Source organism: Rhinichthys klamathensis, unplaced genomic scaffold (assembly GCF_029890125.1).
Source record: "Rhinichthys klamathensis goyatoka isolate OS25496 unplaced genomic scaffold, OSU_Roscu_1.1 h1tg000084l_1, whole genome shotgun sequence".
NCBI classification, from domain to species: Eukaryota; Metazoa; Chordata; class Actinopteri; order Cypriniformes; family Leuciscidae; genus Rhinichthys; species Rhinichthys klamathensis.
Genome location: NW_026606625.1, coordinates 636,467 through 658,476, shown reverse-complemented (window position 1 = coordinate 658,476; position 22,010 = coordinate 636,467). Strand labels below are relative to the sequence as shown.

At 35.9% G+C, this 22,010-nt stretch overlaps 1 protein-coding gene across 1 annotated transcript in view; it reads right to left on the bottom strand.

Moving 5' to 3' along the window:
• lrfn1 (leucine rich repeat and fibronectin type III domain containing 1) overlaps positions 1–22,010 on the bottom strand; it is a 216,649-nt gene that overhangs the window by 12,617 nt on the left and 182,022 nt on the right. The window contains exon 3 of the mRNA XM_056251560.1: positions 1,598–2,990. Within this exon, the coding sequence (XP_056107535.1) occupies positions 1,598–2,970 (1,373 nt within the window). The 5' untranslated portion in view covers positions 2,971–2,990. The remainder of the gene's footprint in view (positions 1–1,597; positions 2,991–22,010) is intronic.

Sequence of the window (22,010 nt, the reverse complement as noted above, 5' to 3'; positions counted from 1 at the left end):
CATCCATCTATCCATCCATATTCATTCATCTATCCATCCATCCATCCATCCATCCATCCATAATCATTCATCTATCCATCAATCCATATCCATCCATCCATCCATCTATATTCATTAACCTTTCCATCCATATTTATTCATCTATCCATCCATATTCATTCACCTATCCATCCATCCATCCATCCATCCATCCATCCATCCATCCATCCATCTTAATCCATCCATCCATCCATCCATCCATCCATCCATCCATATCCATCCATCCATATTCATTCATCTATCCATCCATCCATATCCATCTATCCATATTCATTCTTCTATCCATCCATATTCATTCATCTATCCATCCATTTCCATCCATACATCCATCCATCCATCCATAATTTATTCCATCCATCCGTCCGTCCGTCCGTCCATCCATCCATCCATCCATCCATCCATCCATCCATCCATCTATAATATTTCATGCAGCCATGTTCAATATCAATATACACATCTGGGCTTTTAACATTTTCAACATCTGACCTTTAAACCTTCAGGTTTCTTTCTCTACTGAGAGTCTTTGAGGTTATTAATAATTCAGCTGATTTTTAAACAACCTGTTATTATGTAAATTTGCTCCCGTTTTAGTGTCGCCTATTGGCTGATTCAGTTCACTGATGGAGATCTGTGAACACAATAATATTTTATTATAAACAGAAAAATAAGTAAATAAGTTATATAGATATCTAATTATAATGTTTTACCTTTACTATATTTTACTATAAATATTCATAAATATTATATAAATATAACAATAATAACAGGCTCTTTATTTTTGATATTTTAATTATTTGCGAGTTACATAATTACATAATTATATGAATGTATATATATATATATATATATATATATATTCATAAAGTGGATAAATCATAATAATACTAATTGCTTCTTTATTTTTACTTTAAAATTGTAAATGTGATATTATTATTACACTAATAATTATTTAATTTGTGTACGTTTTAAAAAAATATAATATATATTTAATTGTATTTTTATAATATATTAATATTATAACAATTATATGATATGGATAGATAGATACAGTAGATAGATAGATAGATAGATAGATAGATAGATAGATAGATAGATAGATAGATAGATAGATAGATAGATAGATAGCCTTGCCTAAAATAATTAAATATTAAAATGTAAATATAAAATATAATTATTATTATTATTATGATGGGGATTTTCAATAATTTTTAATACTAATGATAATAAAAACTTTATAAAAAATGTTGTTGATATTATAAAAATAGCTAGAGATCTTTCTTTACATTTTTATTTTATAGAAATGATAAATGCTTATAATGTGAGATCAGTTCTGTCTGTCCTTCTATCTATCTAGCTCTGTTAGATTTAGCCAGGAAAGCTGGAATGGGATTCAGCAGTGGCTTTTAATCCTAAATGACTTGATGGATTAGACAGCTCAATAATTGGCGTAACCTGAGGTTAAGTGCTTCAGTTAAAGGCACAATAGGGGGATCTCAGCAGCTGCCCATTTCATTAGTCACGTCTGTTTTTATGTATCGTAAAAGATGAGGTCTTATACCTGTACACCAGGGTGTCGTCTATGGTGCTGTTGTACTGGATCTGATACATTCGGATCCCGGGAATGTGGCGTTCGGAGGGCCAGTGGATCACGGCGGAGTTGGCGGTCAGGTTTTCAACCACAACCCTCTTGTTCTGCGGTTTGGTGTCGTTGCTGCCGGATTTGGTGGATGTGGTGATGTCGGAGAGTCCCGGATCCGCCTCCCTCATGTGACCCGTGTTGTTGACGAACAGCGGGAGCGGGATCATGTTGACCTCTACGGCAGCCGTGGCGATTCCTGCGGCGTTGGAGGCGACACAGTTGAAGGCGCCGCTGTCTTTAAGCGTGGTGATGAGGATATCCAGGGTGCCGTTGTCATACAGGATCGTGCGGGAATTGTTATGCACCAGCTTTCCATCGGGAAAGCGCCAGTGTATAGCGGGATCGGGGTCGCCCATCGCCTTGCACTTCAGCGTGACGCCCTGACCCTCCATGACGTAGGGTTTGGTGACCTGGTGTTTGGTGATGAGCGGCGGCTCACAGATGAACTCCTCTTCCTGAATGGACCAGAAATACTTGTCCATCAGGTGTTCTGGAGAAGCACAAGTCTCTAGATCGTCCTCTCTCGTCAGGCGGCGCAACCAGAGCAACTCGCAGTTACAGTGGAGAGGGTTTCCGCCGAAACTCACGGCTAGCTTGTTGGAGCTGGACGTCTTGGGATCCGACAGGACTTGCGCGTGTTGGAACAGCGTGTCCGGCGGGAGCGTCTGAAGACGGTTTGATGTCATATCCAGACGTACCAGCTTTGTGAGGAGCGTGAAGGTCCCGACGCCGATGTGGTCGATCAGATTGTGGTCCAGCGTTAACGTGTTGATGGTGGTCATCCTGGCGATCGCCTCCCACGGTAACGTCCTCAGGTTATTGTAGGACAGATCCAAGTCCTCGATGGTGGACACGAACTCGTCGAAGGACGTCAGCTCGACGTGGTGAATCTGGTTATTGCCCAGGATAAGGTGCCTCAGGTTGATCAAACCCTTCAGCTGGTCGCTGGCAATGGCCGTCAGCCGGTTCCCGTCCATGTGTAACGCTCTGAGGGACTTCAAACCCACGAAGGCGTGCGGAGCGATCTGGCTGATGGTGTTGCGTGACAGCGTGAGATGCACCAGACTCGTCATGTTCATGAAGTCTTTCCTGCGGATGGCCGTGATGAAGTTGTCGGTCAGCCGGAGCTCCACGGTCTTGCGGTCGATGGACGGTGGCACGAACAGCAGTCCAGTCTTGGCACAGAGGAGCGTGAGTGTGGGTGAGATGGTCTGACAGATGCAGCGACCCGGGCAATGCTGAGCCTTCACCAGAGCACCGAACACCAGCACATAAAACACCAGCCTCTCCATGATTCATCAGCTTCCTGGTCCTGCGGAAACACACAGAATGAAGACATCAGGATTTTCACAACACACAAACGCTTGTGAGGCAGGATTGCAGGATTTAATCTTAGCCATCGGCTATTTGCACTAAGTGTGAATAGCAACTAGATTATGTTTACACTAAGTGAAAATAGCAGTAGAGTCTATTTAAACTGTAAAAATAGCTGTATTTTCTTTGCAATCAGTGTAAATATTAGGTAGATGCTTTTTATTAGGGATGCAGCAATATAACAATTTTGGCCGATAACGTTAATTCTTAATATTAGAAAGCTGATAACCGATATATTGGCTGATAAATTTAAATCTTTTATATAATTTTTGAGAGTCTGATTCCAAAAATAAAAGTCTCACAATAAAAAGCCATGTCCCAAACACACAATTATAATGTTCTCATTATAATGTGAAGACTACATAAGTGAACACACCCATGCTAAAGTTGACTAAAAAGATGAATAAAAAATCATCTTTTGGAAATTGATCTTAATGCCTTAATTAAAAAAATGAGGAAAAATCCAACCTTTAAGGACACCAATTTTCTTTGTGAATGAATAATGTATCGTAAATAAATAAATGTTCTTCCTTAAAATACAGGGTGCATAAGTCAGGACACCCCTATGGGATTAACACCTACGTTACATTCCCATAGAGGGGAAAATTTTTATTGTTAAAGGCCAGTTATTTCATGGATCCAGGACACTATGCATCCTGAGAAAGTTCCCTTGGCCTTTGGAGTTAAAATAGCACACATCATCACACACCCTTCACCATACCTAGAGATTAACCTAAAGAACATTTATTTATTTACGATACAATATTCATTCACAAAGAAAATTGGTGTCCGTAAAGGTTGGATTTTTCCTCATTTTTTAAATTAAGGCATTAAGATAAATTTCCAAAAGACGATTTTTTAATGCTTTTTTTGGTCAGCTTTAACATGTGTGTTCCCTTATGCTAAGCACTGTATATGACAGACTTCACTGTATTTTTCTTTTTTGAAGTGATTCCCATCATATTTCAAGCAAATCAAAAGCATCATGTTGAACAGTGCCTCAGCTGAAGGAAATAATACATTATTTATCGGCTTTAATATATAGGCCAAATATTCTTGTCGTGCCAATAAAGATAATAATAAAAATGAACATATATCGGCAGATACCAATATGGTGGCTGATATATCATGCATCCCTATTATTTATACTTATAAACAGTGTTAGATACTATTTACAGTGTTGTTGTACAATAAACAGTATGTAATAATAACAGATTTTTAAATTATTATACTTATTACAATTATTAAATGGATGCCGCCTTATTGGGACAATAAAGCACAGCCTACTCCTACCCACTTTATTCCCACTTTTCGAATATTTTCGAATTCGGTAAAATGTTGATTCGAACTCTAGTCGATTTGCCATATTGACACTGTCACCAATCCAGCATCTTCAGTAATTTTGTCTGGCCCAACCAGACGTCAGTGGGCCGAGTTAGTGTAAATATCCTCGGCCAACAAGGCGGGCTGTAAATAGACACTCCGTTAATTTTATCCATGGTGAACGGATTAGATGGTCATGAATGTATCTATATGGAAAGTGGAGGGATTGATTGATAACATCAGCTGAGAAGGAAAGTCCTTTCAGAAGCGAACTCAAGATACCAATTTCCACTAGATGAAAATAATCTGAGAATAAACTTTTTTTTCTTCTTTAGAAAAACAAGAACGTGTATTAAGAAAGCAAGCATTTCATCACAAAAGCAGGAATCTGCGGTGAGGTTACTGACCCCGAGTAGCTTATTAAAAGTTTTCCTAACCTTTCGTGCGAGTCCAAGGAAAAGTAAACATCATCCAATATAAACAAGCTTCTGAAAATAAGACCAAATCCTTGAACTCTGCCATGTATTTCTTGTTATACTCTCAACAACAATTTCTTCCCCACAATACGACTTTTCACACGGACAAATCCTCTCCAACACCTCATAATCAAGGTCCGTGGACCCTTCAGAGGGATAGCTTTGTGCGCTCCGGACCGATTCTGAGCTGAAGTAACACTCCGGAAAATTAGACAGTTGTAGGAGCGGCTTAATTGTCCTATAAATTGTGGTAATAAACCTGAAGGGATGTGGAGGAATGAAACGGGCTTTGACTACATCCATCAGGTTTTGATGTGGTTCGATGGCTCCCGTGTGCTACGACAGACGCTCACACGCTCTGATCTCCATTTAGCCGGATTGATTTTTCCGCTCAGAGATCTGGCTCTACATTGAACGGGTAGGAGAAAAAATATATAAAAAAAAACATAAAAATGCTGATTGGGAAATATCCGCAAACTCCCTTCAGGACCTGCACATCTGGTGTTTCCCTGTGACACTACATCCATGTCCTCTCTGCAATCCCTCCATCTCTGTCGTGTTTATCGATGCGTCCACTTAACCTGCATCTAATGGCACGTTTTCTGAGCTTTCTGTCCTGTGTAACGCCAAACTGATGACACAGTGTTAGCTGCTCTTTATTTATCTGCGGTCCTCTGCTCATATTACATATTAACGTGTGATATTTTCATGGTGCAGGTCGTAATAAAAGAGATCATGTATGAAACAATGTCTTAATGAAATACTCTGTCAAGTGTAAAGAAGTGTCTTTGGCTGATTGGTTTTGTTCTCACGTATGAAAGCAACGCGACACTGACTGCGATATGTCAAGAGTCCTGTAGTTTTAATAAACTCTAATACATTATATTAAGTTACAAATTATATTAAATTATATTAAATTTATAATATATTCATGATGAATTTGCTGGTGATATAAAATAAAGCAACACATTATGATCACTATTAGACAGACGGACGGACGGACAGATAGATAGATGGATGGATGGATGGATAGATGGATAGATAGATAGATGGATGGATAGATGGATAGATAGATAGATGGATGGATAGATGGATAGATAGATATATAGATGGATGGATAGATAGATAGATGGATAGATGGATGGATAGATATATAGATAGATAAATAGATAGATAGATAGATAGATAGATAGATGGATAGATGGATAGATGGATAGATGGATAGATAGATGGATAGATAGATGGATAGATAGATGGATAGATAGATGGATAGATAGATAGATGGATAGATGGATAGATAGATAGATAGATAGACAGACAGATAGATAGATAGACAGACAGATAGATAGATATTTTTAAATAACAAATATAAATAAATAATAAACAAATAATCCCTGTATAGTCTCTAAATTAATATTCATAATTGCATGCATTATAATTACATAACAATGAGAAAATGCTGTTTAAAATAGTTTAAGATGAAGTGTGTATTTCATGCTACTCTGCTAATTCATGCGTCTGATTTCTCTCTGCTAATGAACATGTTCATTAGGCGTAATTAGCAAATCTAATTGCAAAAGCAAATGTGTGTGTGTAGCCGTGGCATCGATACGTGAGCTAAAGTTTCTGCAGCGCTTGTAAATGCCGGCGCTAATCGATAAGTCTAACTCCGTACGAGTCCGAGTTCAATAAGGGCCCGATCCGCCCGCGATGAGGAATAACTGTGTGTGTATTCAGTGCTAACTGGGACACGGTGGCTTTTCTCAGTGGAGAGTGTGTGGCGGAGCGTTCCTGTCTCTGTCTCGGAGGATTCGCTCCATTGATCTGCCGTATCTCCGGTAACAGAGGGAAAAAAAAACAGCCCGGAGAACTTTGTTTCCAAGGCAACTCTGCGGAAGAATGTAGGTCTTTGAATCCCATTACGCTGCAGGAGAATCTGAGGTCTTGATGGAGATAGGACAGGTATTGAATATTTACAAGTGCTTTAACCAGGCTTTTAAAGAGCGTGAAGAGCGGCCGAACACATCGCATGCAGATTCCACAGCCATTCGTCTCGAGTAAAACACCACCGTCACATCACCTAACGACTCACTGGGACCAGTTCAGGGATTTACTGGGCTTGAGTCATTCCTACTGTACGGAAGCGTATTGCATTCACTTGAGGAAAAAAATCTAAAAAAATCTGTTTTTCTGAATTAACGAGTTAATTATCTCAGAATTACGAGATAATTTTTCACGGAAAAAAGTTTTTGCTCTGTTTTTCTGAATTAACGAGTTAATTATCTCAGAATTACGAGATGATTTTTCACGGAAAAAAGTTTTTGCTCTGTTTTTCTGAATTAACGAGTCAATTATCTCAGAATTACGAGATAATTTTTCACGGAAAAAAGTTTTTGCTCTGTTTTTCTGAATTAACGAGTTAATTATCTCAGAATTACGAGATGATTTTTCACGGAAAAAAAGTTTTTGCTCTGTTTTTCTGAATTAACGAGTCAATTATCTCAGAATTACGAGATAATTTTTCATGGGAAAAGATTTTTTGCTCTGTTTTTCTGAATTAACGAGTTAATTATCTCAGAATTACGAGATGATTTTTCATGAAAAAAGTTTTTGCTCTGTTTTTCTGAATTAACGAGTTAATTATCTCAGAATTACGAGATGATTTTTCATGAAAAAAGTTTTTGCTCTGTTTTTCTGAATTAACGAGTTAATTATCTCAGAATTACGAGATAATTTTTCATGGGAAAAAAGTTTTTGCTCTGTTTTTCTGAATTAACGAGTTAATTATCTCAGAATTACGAGATGATTTTTCATGAAAAAAAGTTTTTGCTCTGTTTTTCTGAATTAATGACAAAATTATGAGTAACTCAATTCATAAAAACAGAGTGAAAAAAATGTTTTTCAAGAAAAAATATCTCATAATTTTGAGATAATTAACTTGTTAATTCAGAAAAACAGAGCAAAAACTTTTTTTTCTTGAAAAAATATCTCATAATTCTGAGATAATTAACTCGTTAATTTAGAAAAACAGAGCAAAAACCTTTTTTCATGAAAAAATATCTCGTAATTCTGAGATAATTAACTCGTTAATTCAGAAAAACAGAGTAGATTTTTTTCCTCAAGTGAATGCAATACGCTTCCGTACTACTGTACTACATATGACATAATCGAATCTAGTTCATTCAGACGGTTTTGCATACGTGTATTTTGGCTCATATATAGTGAGAATATAGAGGAGGAAAAGCTCTTTTATTCAGAGGTTCAAACAAGCAAAAAAATATGCAAATGAAATTCTGTTGCACTGATTGTAAATCAATGATCTTTATACCAGTATAGCAGATACTTGCATTTGATGCATTTAAATATCTGCCAATAATGTCTAAGTAAGATGATATTTAATGCTAGGTTTTATGATCAAATCTCTATAGTTTTAAAACATATACAGTACAATGAACAAACCTTCCTCAAAAGTCTGAAGATCATATTTGAGACTCATGATTTTTCTTTTAAAAAGGTTTGTATAATCAAGTAAACCTGAGGTGCTTCAGCTAGTAAGTGTTCATCTTGAAATATAAAGGATATTCTCACATTTTTGATAAAAACCAGTGCAGATTTGACAGAAGAAAGACACGTAAAGCTCGAGCTGAAGGTTTGTACAGTTGTACTAGAAGACTTGTACGTGGACAGAAAGTCTAAACTATCAATCAGACGACAGAAACCTCTTTCTTCTTGACTCCGCCTTCAGTCCTTTTTGCGATAAATGTCCTGACCAACAACTTAGTTCCTTTTTCCATATGATGTGGGAATGTGAAAAGGTTAAACATTTTTGGACTGAGGTATGTGGGATCTTATCGAAAATCATTGAATATCCGATTCCGGTGATACCCTCTGTATTATTACTGAATGATGACTCTCAGTTTGACTTCTCTAAGCTGCAAAAAATTGTCTGGCCGGTTTAACGTCTGCAAAAAAACTCATAGCTCAACACTGGCTCCCACCACATACCTTGGAAAGTGGTTGTTTCAACTTCGGGACATTATAATGTTAGAAATATCCACAGCTCGGGTGAACTTGGCTCAAATCTCAACACTAAAAATATGGACAACAGCCGCTGATAAGGTCTCCAAGTATATTGTGCAAAGCAATGTTCAGGACTCAGTTTGAACACTTCAACACTTTATCCCATTTCTTAATTTTTTTAATTTTAAAAATTTTTTTTTATAAATGTTTTATCATTCCTGTGACGGTTTTTCTGTTGACTTATCTGTCCATTCTGTACCCCATTATAAAGAGACCGCGGGGTGGGTGGGAGGGATTGGTAGATGGGTTGTTGTTTGTTGTGTTTCTTTTTGGCAAGTTTATTGTCAGAATTTAAAATCTAAAAAAAAACAAAAAAAACTTTTTTTCTTTGAAAATAAGTGAGGAATGAGTGAAAAATTATTATTTTTTTGTGTGTGGTAATCAACCATGCTGTTGACTGAGCTTAACCCAGGATATTCCTTTAATACTGCGTCAGCTCTTTCTTGCGACTGTAAATAATAATAATCAAGTGTCTGTTTGATCAGAGCGGATTTCTGAAAGTCTGCTGTATTTTTTCATAGAAATACTTCCTTCACTTGCAACACAAACAACTCATATACATTTTCCAAACGTTACAGAGTTCAAAAGGTTCAGCTGAACATGTATGTCTCGGTTCATGAAACTTTCATCAAATCTGCTCTAGTAACTTACATTTCCTTAGTCTCACCTTGAGGCAAGAGCGTACTGTCATCTCCAGATGTGTGATGTGTGTACCATGCAAAAGAAATAAAAAAAATAAAATGCATAGAAAAACAAACAGCTGAGAGGAAAAAGCACACATTGACTACAACATTAATTTTGTTGGTTCTCTCTTGTTTTTTTGCATGTGTTCATAATTTCTTTGTATGATAATCTAGATAAAAATTATATTGGCACAATTTGGCAATGCGTTATCATCAAAAAAAAAAAAAAAACCAATTAAACTCCCAAGCACAACTACGCAATATGACTACAATACAAAATCTGTAATAACATCAAGATGACGACTTTAAAGGCCGGACTTCACTTTTGGCTTTAAAGGCTCAAAAGCCTCCCAAAAAACAGTATCTTTTGCCCGTTTATTCATGGGAAATGTTGTCGCTGAATAATCTTTCTGTGTAATCCGCATGCTCTTGTAAACAGAGACGGTTTCTCTGGAGGATGTGCTTGTTTGTGTCCGAGTGTGGTCTAATAACTCATCAGTCACGGACTATTATGATGAGGAATTTAACGAGATGAATCACTCTCCGAACTGTAATGAGCATTTTAATAAGCTCCAGACAACACCGCAGTGAGATCTAACACAAACACGCTTTCACCAATCAAAAAGTCACGAATGAGCTTTCTTTGTCCAGGCGTGATTATTCCCGAGCCCCCCCGCAGACGGGACACTATCTGAGGACTCGGACCCGGTAATGAGCAGAACAATCCTTTCTCCACAGCGGCCGGGTTCAGCTGCCTTCTCTACGCCGGCTCAATCGCAAGCTCTCCGACTTCAGAAGTGCGTTTCACGCTGCATTATGGCTGTGAAAACATGGCAGGACTATTACGTTTTTAAACGCTCGCTCCAGTGAACGGCAGAAGCATTTACAGCGGCTTTAGTTCACCAACAAACGAGAAATCTGTCATCGTTTACTCGTCCTGGAACACAAAACAGATCTGGTCTTTTTTATCCATACAATGAAAGTCAATGTCGTTTGAACCCGTTTTCTCATCAGAGGAAGGTTTGCAACACATTAGGGTTAAGAAATGATGACATGCTTACATTTTTAGGTGAACTATCCATTTATAGGGGTCAATATTTAATTGTCACAGCTTTGTTTATGGTAGATCCACTCACTTCACTGTCAAAACCTCTCAACAAGCAGAGACAATAATAACTCTACCATATCCACCTTATTCCTGACGAGCTTACTGCGTTTTGAATTATGGGCGGCACTTCCGGTTTGGGGAACTTCCATTCAAAAAGGCTGAAACGAATCATTTCCAATCATAAGGTTGCCCTACAAATAAAGCTGATCCGTCAATTTCCCTTCATGGTTTATTTTCAGACATCATGAGAATAACGTTATACTTGGTATTTTAACGTGATGTTATATCAAGAATACGGCGAGAGCTCTTTCAGTCGCTGTATCTTTTCCTCATGATGATTTTCTTTTTTTTTCTTTGCAATCCGCTGTAAAAGTATGAAAAAGGACAACATATGCGGCACATCTGTGGTCTGTTCTCCCGAATCTAATTCACGATATTCCATTAATAATCCACTGAATCTCTCGTTATTCTCCTCAATCCTCACGTCTCTTTCCAGGTTTGTTTTCACAGGTAAATGCAATTTATAATCTGTCAAAATGACGGAAATCACTTTGATATAGTGTCACGTAAAGCTGAAGTTAATGAACATTTTTGATTAAGGCTTGTTATACAGATATATATTTGCCTTCTACAGCGATATTTAACCAAAGACTCGCGCTTTTGGGGCTATTTTTGGTCTGTTGATTCTTTTAAACTGTTAAATTTCATTTTAATGTTCGATGGTTGAAGGGTGAGTCGATTAATGTCACTTTTTTAACGTGTTGTGTTCATAGAGCGAGCCTTTCACTGATTGTTTACAGCTTAACGGAAGTTACACACATAATTTGCGCAAAGCATCATGGGGCGTAGGAATAAGGTGGATAGTGGATTGTAGTGGTGGACAAAACAACAACTTACAACCATGGTTCGAATTACGTGGGAGCCAGTGGGAGCTGAGCTCCCATAGAGAGAGTATGAGCTCCCATGAAAGCAGTAAAATCCTACACCTGTGGGGGCTCTAAAAATCATCAGCACCATCGTTTTAAATTACAAATAAAGCACGTTTTCCTTCAATAATCGAGGCATATTTGTTAATCCTTTCGCACGTACGTTCACAGCGGTGTGATTAGAACAGTCAGTGCATCACGTGATCAACTGCTAAATTCAAAAGTGCTTTCGCGCGTTGGCTGGCGCTGAGCCAGAGACAGATGCGCTCAATATACACAATATATCACAAGTTACTATTCAGTGTTTTCAACCACATAATGTTTATTTTAGGTTTCAGACATTTAAATACACAAAAGTAGCTACTAGCAAAAAAATGATTTGGGGGGACGCTAGGTAGGCCTCCACCAATATTTTAGCGAACTCCTTTCAGGGTTTTCCTGCATGGAATTACGAGGCAGCCGCCTCCGGCTCTCAACAAAACTCGGCCTGTGGCCATTCTCAAACCGTATAGTTTGCCGATAGTGCTGCGCGGGTCGGGCGAGACAAATAATAAAAAAAAAATTAGCCTACATTCAAATTAATCGAGGATGGATGACAGATAAATCATTATAATGTGTTGATTTTAATAAAGACACGGAACTCTTATCATGGTAAAACGCAATGAGCGTCACTCTTTTACTTTCGTTTTCAACAACGTAATTCTCTTTAGAGAAAATCAATCAAGGAAAACATGTCAGGGCATTTACTACAGTTGTAATTTTTCAATGTAAATTATTTAATTTGATTGGTAACAGCCTACTGTCTTATTATTCTGATTTAATGTATTGATCAAATTAAGGAATATTTTAAAAGAAAGATGGAGCATAGGCTACATAAGATTAGAGGGAAAAATGCCCTATTTTAAAGGTAAAAAAAATATTCTGATAAGAGTGTTTGCCAACAGTGATGTGATGAAACATTGACAATTTAACTTTCAAGGGAGTAAAAAGCCTCTGTTAAGGATATTAAGGAAATGTAAAGAATAACTTTTAATTTAAATAAATGTTAATTTTAAATCAGCCTACTTCAGTGTGATATTTTACCATATTATCATGCTTAACATTGAGAATTTGAAAAATTGTAATGATGATCAGATGCAGATCTAAATCAAAGAATATCATATGTTTGGGCGGTTGGATCATTTTTAACAGCGGATTCGGGTGACTCAAAGTGCACCAGATTAATGAATTTATCTTTAAAATGTACAAAATTTTCTTCCTGGGGGGGCATGCCCCCGGACCCCCCTAGAGGTAACGAACTCCACCCAAATATTCTCTACACCTGTATTAAGAAACGTACGTTGAACTCAAAATAATGAAGTGCAGTATTTAGCTATTTATTTATCACATACACCACGCCTGCTCATGGGTTACTTTTTTTTCTTTCTTTAAAGAGACCCCCACAAAGATGAAATCATAATTCGAACCCTGCTTACAACCATCCAATAACCAGAATCTAGACGCCTGTGACGAGTCTCAAGTCCTCACTAACATCACAGTATACACAGATCAAACTCACACACCGGCAGACATCAGCAGAACTTTACAGCTCAAATACACACTTATACTGATCAATTCATGGGATTTAATAAATATACGGCTGTTCAACCCTCCAGACGTCACAGACCTCCACTAGGAGTGAATTACAGTGAGATTCTAGACAAATCACTAGAATTTGAGCGGCAGTGCTCGACGATTCAACTTTAAATATTTATTGTAAAACTGTCGCCTCTGTGTTTTAAAGTTCACCTTTGGGTTTAGCTGTCAAGCACGACCTTTACAGATCTTTTGTTATTTTCCATGAAGATCTGTTGACTTTTACAAGAGTCCTCAGAGATGATTGGAGAGTGTGAAACTGAGCCGAACGTCTCCAGAACTGCTTACAGACATCACACATACTGAAGCTACGGCACATTTCATATTTACATTCACCATATTTAACAAAAAAATTATTAAGATTACTACTACTACTTATAATAATAATATAGAATATTATATATAACATTTTAATATATATATATATAATTTAGATTTAGATATATGTAAATGTATAATATTGAACTTTTTCAAAAATAATTAAAATATATACATAAATATTATATTATTATTCATAATAATGTTTACATTTAAAATATTTAGCTCTTTAAAAAAATCAAACAATGTATATATAGTGTATATTTTACATTTAAATGTGACATCTATCTATCTATCTATCTATCTATCTATCTATCTATCTATCTATCTATCTATCTATCTATCTATCTATCTATCTATCTATCTATCTATCAGTCTATCTGTCTATCTATCTATCTATCTATCTATCTATCTATCTATCTATCTATCTATCTATCTATCAGTCTATCTGTCTATCTATCTATCTATCTATCTATCTATCTATCTATCTATCTATCTATCTATCTATCTATCTATCAGTCTATCTATCTATCTATCTATCTATCTATCTATCTATCTATCTATCTATCTGTCTATCTGTCTATCTGTCTATCTTTGTCTATCTATCTATCTATCTATCTATCTATCTATCTATCTATCTATCTATCTATCTATCTATCTATCTATCTATCTATCTATCTATCTATCTATCTATCTATCAGTCTGTCCGTCTATCTATCCATCAATCAGTCTGTGTATCTATCTATCTATCTATCTATCTATCTATCTATCTATCTATCTATCTATCTATCTATCTATCTATCTATCTATCTATCTATCTATCTATCATCTATCAGTCTGTCCGTCTATCTATCTATCTATCTATCTATCTATCTATCTATCTATCTATCTATCTATCAGTCTATCTGTCTATCTGTCTATCTATCTATCTATCTATCTATCTATCTATCTATCTATCTATCTATCTATCTATCTATCTATCTATCTATCAGTCTATCTGTCTATCTATCTATCTATCTATCTATCTATCTATCTATCTATCTATCTATCTATCTATCTATCTATCAGTCTATCTATCTATCTATCTATCTATCTATCTATCTATCTATCTATCTATCTATCTATCTATCTGTCTATCTGTCTATCTTTGTCTATCTTTGTCTATCTATCTATCTATCTATCTATCTATCTATCTATCTATCTATCTATCTATCTATCTATCTATCAGTCTGTCCGTCTATCTATCCATCAATCAGTCTGTGTATCTATCTATCTATCTATCTATCTATCTATCTATCTATCTATCTATCTATCTATCTATCTATCTATCTATCTATCTATCTATCTATCTATCATCTATCAGTCTGTCCGTCTATCTATCTATCTATCTATCTATCTATCTATCTATCTATCTATCTATCTATCTATCTATCTATCTATCTATCTATCTATCTATCTATCTATCTATCTATCTATCTATCTATCAGTCTGTCTATCTATCTATCTATCATCTATCTATCTATCTATCTATCTATCTATATATATATATATATATATATATATATATATTTAGATGTCACATTTAAATGTGTCATATTTACCTTGACAAATAAAAAATAAAAAGCAAATTATTTTTTGCTGTAATATTAAGTATCATTACATCTCAGTGTCATTTAACGATGCCGTATTCATGAGAACCCTATTAATCTTTAAGTATATTTGGTTCAAGTGTTCTGGCATCATGTAGATAACGTGTGATTCATCAGAAGCTCTTTAATAGAGCGAGCGTGTGTGACATTAGAGAGCCACGTGTGTGTGTGTGTGTGTGTGTGTGTGTGTGTGTGTGTGACCCAGAGCGCTTCAGATCTGCATGACTACTGACGACACGTCTAATGTTTGTTTGTTTGAGCTGCAATACAAAGGTTAAAGCTCCTGTTCCGTGACTTCTGTCTTTTGCCTAAAGGAAGAGTTCACAAGCACACATGATGTAAACAAACATGAAGGATTCCTGCCGTCCCCAGGCGATTCCTGAAGCTCTCGCTCCATTCAGAGGGGTTTTCTGGATCTTTCTGCACCACTTCGTCCTGTCGCTGTTCATTACAGATCAGACACATGCTGGTGTTTATTGATTTAAGTTGTTTGTCAGTACACAAAATTGACATACTGTAATACTACAGACATAAAATACATAAACTTTGCTCTGTGTTCTTGTTTAAATGAATGCTCACTTTTAAAGTCACATTAATGTGTCACACTACAAAACATGCACCAACAGTCTCTGCAAAACTGAATGAACAGCTGATACTACAGACTGCAGAAATATTGACGTGTGACAAAGAACTTTTTTGATATTCTTCATAAATCTGAACATTGGATAAAGTCAGGTTCAAAATTGATTTTGTTGACATAAAAAAAATATTTTTATCACTCCATAAATAAATAAAAATATTCTCAACAGCTAGAACAAATCCACCATGTTTTTAGCAATAAAATGTTGTATAAAACCAGATGAATGTTATATAAACAAACCTACAGAATCTAGATGGAATAAAATGCATGCAAGTGCTGCTGAAGTGGAGAAAAACTCACAGCCTTTAAAGATACATATTGAGATTGAAATCTGTAGACGCAAATAGATAAAGTGCAATAAAACAAACACTTAAAAGTGTATTTTGGATGTTTTTAGCATTATTTATATACTATTAGAGTTTGTATTCATATTTCTCAACAGGCAGAATAAAAAGAAATGCATTTTGACCATGTTTTTAGCAATAAAGTGTTAAATATGTATCAGCCGAATTTAATATGAACAAACCCCTCAGTAAAAAGCTTCAGAATGTAGATAGGAATAAAAGTGTAAGTTTTGGTGTATATAACTGCTTCTGAAGTGGAGAAAAAACTCACCGACTTTAAAGATATGTAGTGAGATTGAAATCTACAGATGCAAATTAATATACCGCAATTTTATTTTAGATGCTTTCTTTCCACTATTCTGAAACAACACATTATGAAAAGAATAAATAGGCCAATACCTCAAAAATGAACAATGCATGTTTTTGCCTTCAGTCATTTTTGAAGGAATCACTTTCGCCGCATGTAAGTGCAGCAAGGGCTTGTTGTTAATCGACTGCACTGTTCCTTTAAGAACCTGACAACACGTTCATGTAGAGTGAAATGCTGATCTGAACATCCCTCATGTCTCAGGGCCTGTGCTGATGATGTGTTTTAGAGGATCAGTCTGATGCGTACAGTTTCAATATGTACAGTTACAATCTCAATATGTACAGTCTGAAAGATGTAATTGTACATCTTTCAATTATTTCAATCATCCATCAGTCGCTCAAAGCAACAGTCCTCCTCTTTAAGAGCTGATTCAAAAAACATCATCCAATCACAGGACAGACGTACAGATGACATCATGTGCATGACGACTAGTGTGTCACTATAAATATTAAAGGAAAATAAAACATATTTTTTACTCATGTCATTCCAAACCTGACTTACAAAACAAAAACTTAGCCAGGTGCTCTTTTACAATATATATTATAGATATTATATTTGCATTTTTTTAATTTACAATATAAAAAAAATATTGCAATTACAATAATACGATCTAAATTATTATATTTAAATATATATATATATATATAATTAGTATATATCCTTTTAAAAGTGAATTAACCCTCTGGGGACCAGAAACGCGCCGGCGCGTTTTGCTCGTTTTTTTTCACATAGCAGAAAAATAGACTTAAAGTACTACCATCATTTCTGTTCATATAGAGTTAAGAAATATGAGAAAATAATCTGTTAAATGTCTACTTTTTTATGTGCCCACATACAATCGAAATAAAATATTGTGCTTTTGTAAAATAAAGAAAATAAACAGGGTGTGCGTTCTGCCTCTCGGTCACCGTGAACTTTTTTTCTGGAGCACGTCTCTAATCTTCAACACAACTCAGCTAATACTATTCACCCAGCCATAAGCAATATATCTTTTAAATCATTTGAGTTTGTACTTTTAAATGATCCGATTCAAAACTAAAATTATTATTCTCCGTTTATGTCATCTATATAAAAAGAGAGACGTGTCAGCCCATCTCATTATCGTTCTCTCAGCTGATTATCTGTGGTAATGTGACACGCCTACGGAGAGCACGCGCTATTCAAACGCAAATATGTGAAGCAACACATTGAGACGCGTTAACGCCCATGAACTCTGAAAACACACATTATTTTTTAGTCAGATTAATCTACTGTCGTCTTGCGCGGCTATATGTGGAACAATCCTGGGACATTTACCACTGGGTTATTTTCACTTCGAGGATGAACAGATTCAGCTGAGAAGTAAGTGTTTTTTGCAAGTGCTTTGTTCTAATCGCGATATAGAATAACGTAGTGTCTGTAAACGGAAAAATAGCATACTGTTAAATGTGAATCATGTTTGTGTCACACAGTTTGTGTGTGTGTGTGTGAATGAATGAATGAACGCACAGATACGCACTGTTACAGACTAAATAACAGACAACATTTCGTTGACTCGTTTTGGATAAAGTTTTTACTCTAAAATAGACATCAAATAAGCTTTTTTAGGAGTTTCTGCTCATATGTTAAATATATAGTATGTTTTGTCAATAAACTAATCAACTAAGATGTTATAGTGTTTGTTCAAGCTATATCAAAATAATGAATCCTCAACTTTGAAATATGTATGATCAAACTAAGACATTTATGGAGAAAGACAATTTTCTTTTCAAGATGTTTCCAACTCTAACTTTGAACTGAAATAAAACCATGTCTATATGGTGAAGGGTGTGTGATAGAAGTGTCCAGACGTATGCACCCTGTATTTTCCTTATAATATCCAAACAATCTAAAAGCCATTCTTTTTTAAATCTCCTCATTCTTTGTGCAAGGCTCCTGTAATGATATGGCCTGATAGCACCTAATAGGGCCATTATGGGAGGGTCTTTGTCTTTCTCAGGTGTGGAATGCCATACATATTAATGAGAGATCAAGCCTCCTGCATAAAAGCTTTCTCAAACAAAACACGTCATTAAAAATGTAAAAGACTTTATTGACTTATCTGAATGAGTAGTCAGGATGATTCTCACATAGTTTTGGAGCAAATATTCTAGGCTATGTGATACAATTTTCAAAAGTCTTGTGAAGAAATAATCAATATGTGTTTTGTGGTCTTATTTCAGCAACTTTCATTTTTATTTTTTTCAATAACCACGCATAAACATTATTCTATTAAAAATACAAACATGTACATACATGTTGCTCAGATCTCATGGTAGCCAAGTTTGTGCTATATAGAGTGAATTTACACCTTTGCCATTAACATGTTTATAAATAACTGAAAAAAGCACAAATGTCAGTGCATGTCAAAACATCCCAAGGGCCCCAAAAACACTCTGGTCCCCAGAGGGTTAACAATAATAATAAATAATAATATATATATATATATATATATATATATATATATATATAAAAGCAAATGAACAACACCAATGAGGTCTAAATATTATATACACAATATTTTATATATCTATTCATAAATATTATTTAAAAACAAAACAAATTAACAACAATAATAAAATGAATAATATTTCAATATTATATAGTAATGTTCTAAAAGTTTCTAGAATGTGATTGTACGATTACCGGTGTAACGGCTCCCGCTGAGCTCGCTGTCAGGATCTGTGAGTGTGTGATTATACGTGTCAAACAGCTGTTATCAGCACTGCATACATGCAAAACAGCATGCTTACTTTTACACATATTCAAATATTCCCTCTAGAACATCTTCTGAAAATAATATTCTGGAAAAACTGGTCATTTAGAAATCATCATGCTTCTGATATTTGACTTAGTTAACATTAGCATTACAAAATGCATTTTCAGATCTTTATATTATGTTTTAGATAGTTTTTTTGCATCTAATAATTGTAGAAATTATAATAATCCATCCTTATTTTCACTCTCTGTCATTATAAGCTATTATAAGACACACACTTGTCTCTATGGAATAAAGTGCACTGATGAATCATTCACAATGGTATAAGTAAATTAGCTATTAGGAAAGCAAACAGATTCTCATGTTGATCTTGAAATGTTTACAGTAATTCCTCTTCTTGCATTAATGCAACTAAATGTCAAAAGTTTGAGATAATGAGTTAATGACTTAAGACATCAATCTATCTGTGTATGAACAGTTCAAACATCACTAATGGCTGGTTTTAACTAATTACGGTGTGTTATGACGAGCCTCTAAATCATTCCAGTTTGTTTATTCCCTTTCACTGAGTTTAAAGAAAATGGGTTTGGAGATCATTTCTAGCAGATGCTGCATTCTGACGGTTTATATGGAGAATGTTTTCAATAGCGAGTGGCCGTTGATAATGTTTCCAATGCAATGACGTTAGCCAATCATAACAGTGTGTGTGTTTACTGACAAGCCTTAAAGAAGAAGAATTGTTTTTCTCAAATAAACACTCACCTACAGAATTATAAGGAACACCATACTAATACTGTGTTTGACCACCTTTCGCCTTCAGAACTGCCTTAATTCTACGTGGCATTGATTCAACAAGGTGCTGAAAGCATTCTTTAGAAATGTTGGCCCATATTGATAGGATAGCATCTTGCAGTTGATGGAGATTTGTGGGATGCACATCCAGGGCACGAAGCTCCCGTTCCACCACATCCCAAAGATGCTCTATTGGGTTGAGATCTGGTGACTTTGGGGGCCATTTTAGTACAGTGAACTCATTGTCATGTTCAAGAAACCAATTTGAAATGATTCGAGCTTTGTGACATGGTGCATTATCCTGCTGGAAGTAGCCATCAGAGGATGGGTACATGGTGGCCATAAAGGGATGGACATGGTCAGAAACAATGCTCAGGTAGGCCGTGGCATTTAAACGATGCCCAATTGGCACTAAGGGGCCTAAAGTGAGCCAAGAAAACATCCCCCACACCATTACACCACCACCACCAGCCTGCACAGTGGTAACAAGGCATGATGGATCCATGTTCTCATTCTGTTTACGCCAAATTCTGACTCTACCATCTGAATGTCTCAACAGAAATCGAGACTCATCAGACCAGGCAACATTTTTCCAGTCTTCAACTGTCCAATTTTGGTGAACTCAATTTTGGATATGAGTGGTACCCGGTGGGGTCTTCTGCTGTTGTAGCCCATCCGCCTCAAGGTTGTGCGTGTTGTGGCTTCACAAATGCTTTGCTGCATACCTCGGTTGTAACGAGTGGTTATTTCAGTCAAAGTTGCTCTTCTATCAGCTTGAATCAGTCGGCCCATTCTCCTCTGACCTCTAGCATCAACAAGGCATTTTCGCCCACAGGACTGCCGCATACTGGATGTTTTTCCCTTTTCACACCATTCTTTGTAAACCCTAGAAATGGTTGTGTGTGAAAATCCCAGTAACTGAGCAGATTGTGAAATACTCAGACCGGCCCGTATGGCACCAACAGCCATGCCACGCTCAAAATTGCTTAAATCACCTTTCTTTCCCATTCTGACATTCAGTTTGGAGTTCAGGAGATTGTCTTGACCAGGACCACACCCCTAAATGCATTGAAGCAACTGCCATGTGATTGGTTGATTAGATAATTGCATTAATGAGAAATTGAACAGGTGTTCCTAATAATCCTTTAGGTGAGTGTATACTTTAACATTATAAGTGAACCTCAAGAGTCGTATAAGTTTTCTTTCTTATATTGCAAAATGTTTTGTAAACTTTTTCAAAATAAATAAAAACACTAAATTACAAAAAATATAAGTGAACCTCAAGGAACATATTAAAATAATAATAAAAAATAGGGATGCACGATATAGGATTTTGGCCGATATTCGATATGCCGATATTTTCAAACTAATTTTGCCCGATGCCGATACCGATACCGATATATTTGTATTTTTTTTTAAGTGCAAAAAAAGATTAAAGCTTCCATTAATGTTCTCAGTCAAGAGCAGTGAGTGATTTCCTCTGTGTTTTGTTGTTTTATTAACATTAACGGGATAGTTCTCCCAAAAATTTTAATTGTCATCATTTACTCTCTCAAGTTTCTTTCTTCTGTTGAAATTATAAAAGTTATTTGGAAGAATGTGGCTAACCAAACAGTTGCTGTACTCCAGTGACTTCCATAGTATATTTAAGCACAAGAAAGAAATGAATCCAGGTTTGAAACAACATTAGATAGACAGAATTTTTATTTCTGGGTGCAGTATCTCTTTAAAGACAAGCGGCAGAATATTATTACTGTCTCTTTAAGAACTGCACGCGAGTAACGCGACGCGTCTAATATACACGCATTTGACAAGCAGATTTTCTCTGTTTGCTTTCACTTTAGACATAACCAACTTTGTTTATGTAAACCTTGTGT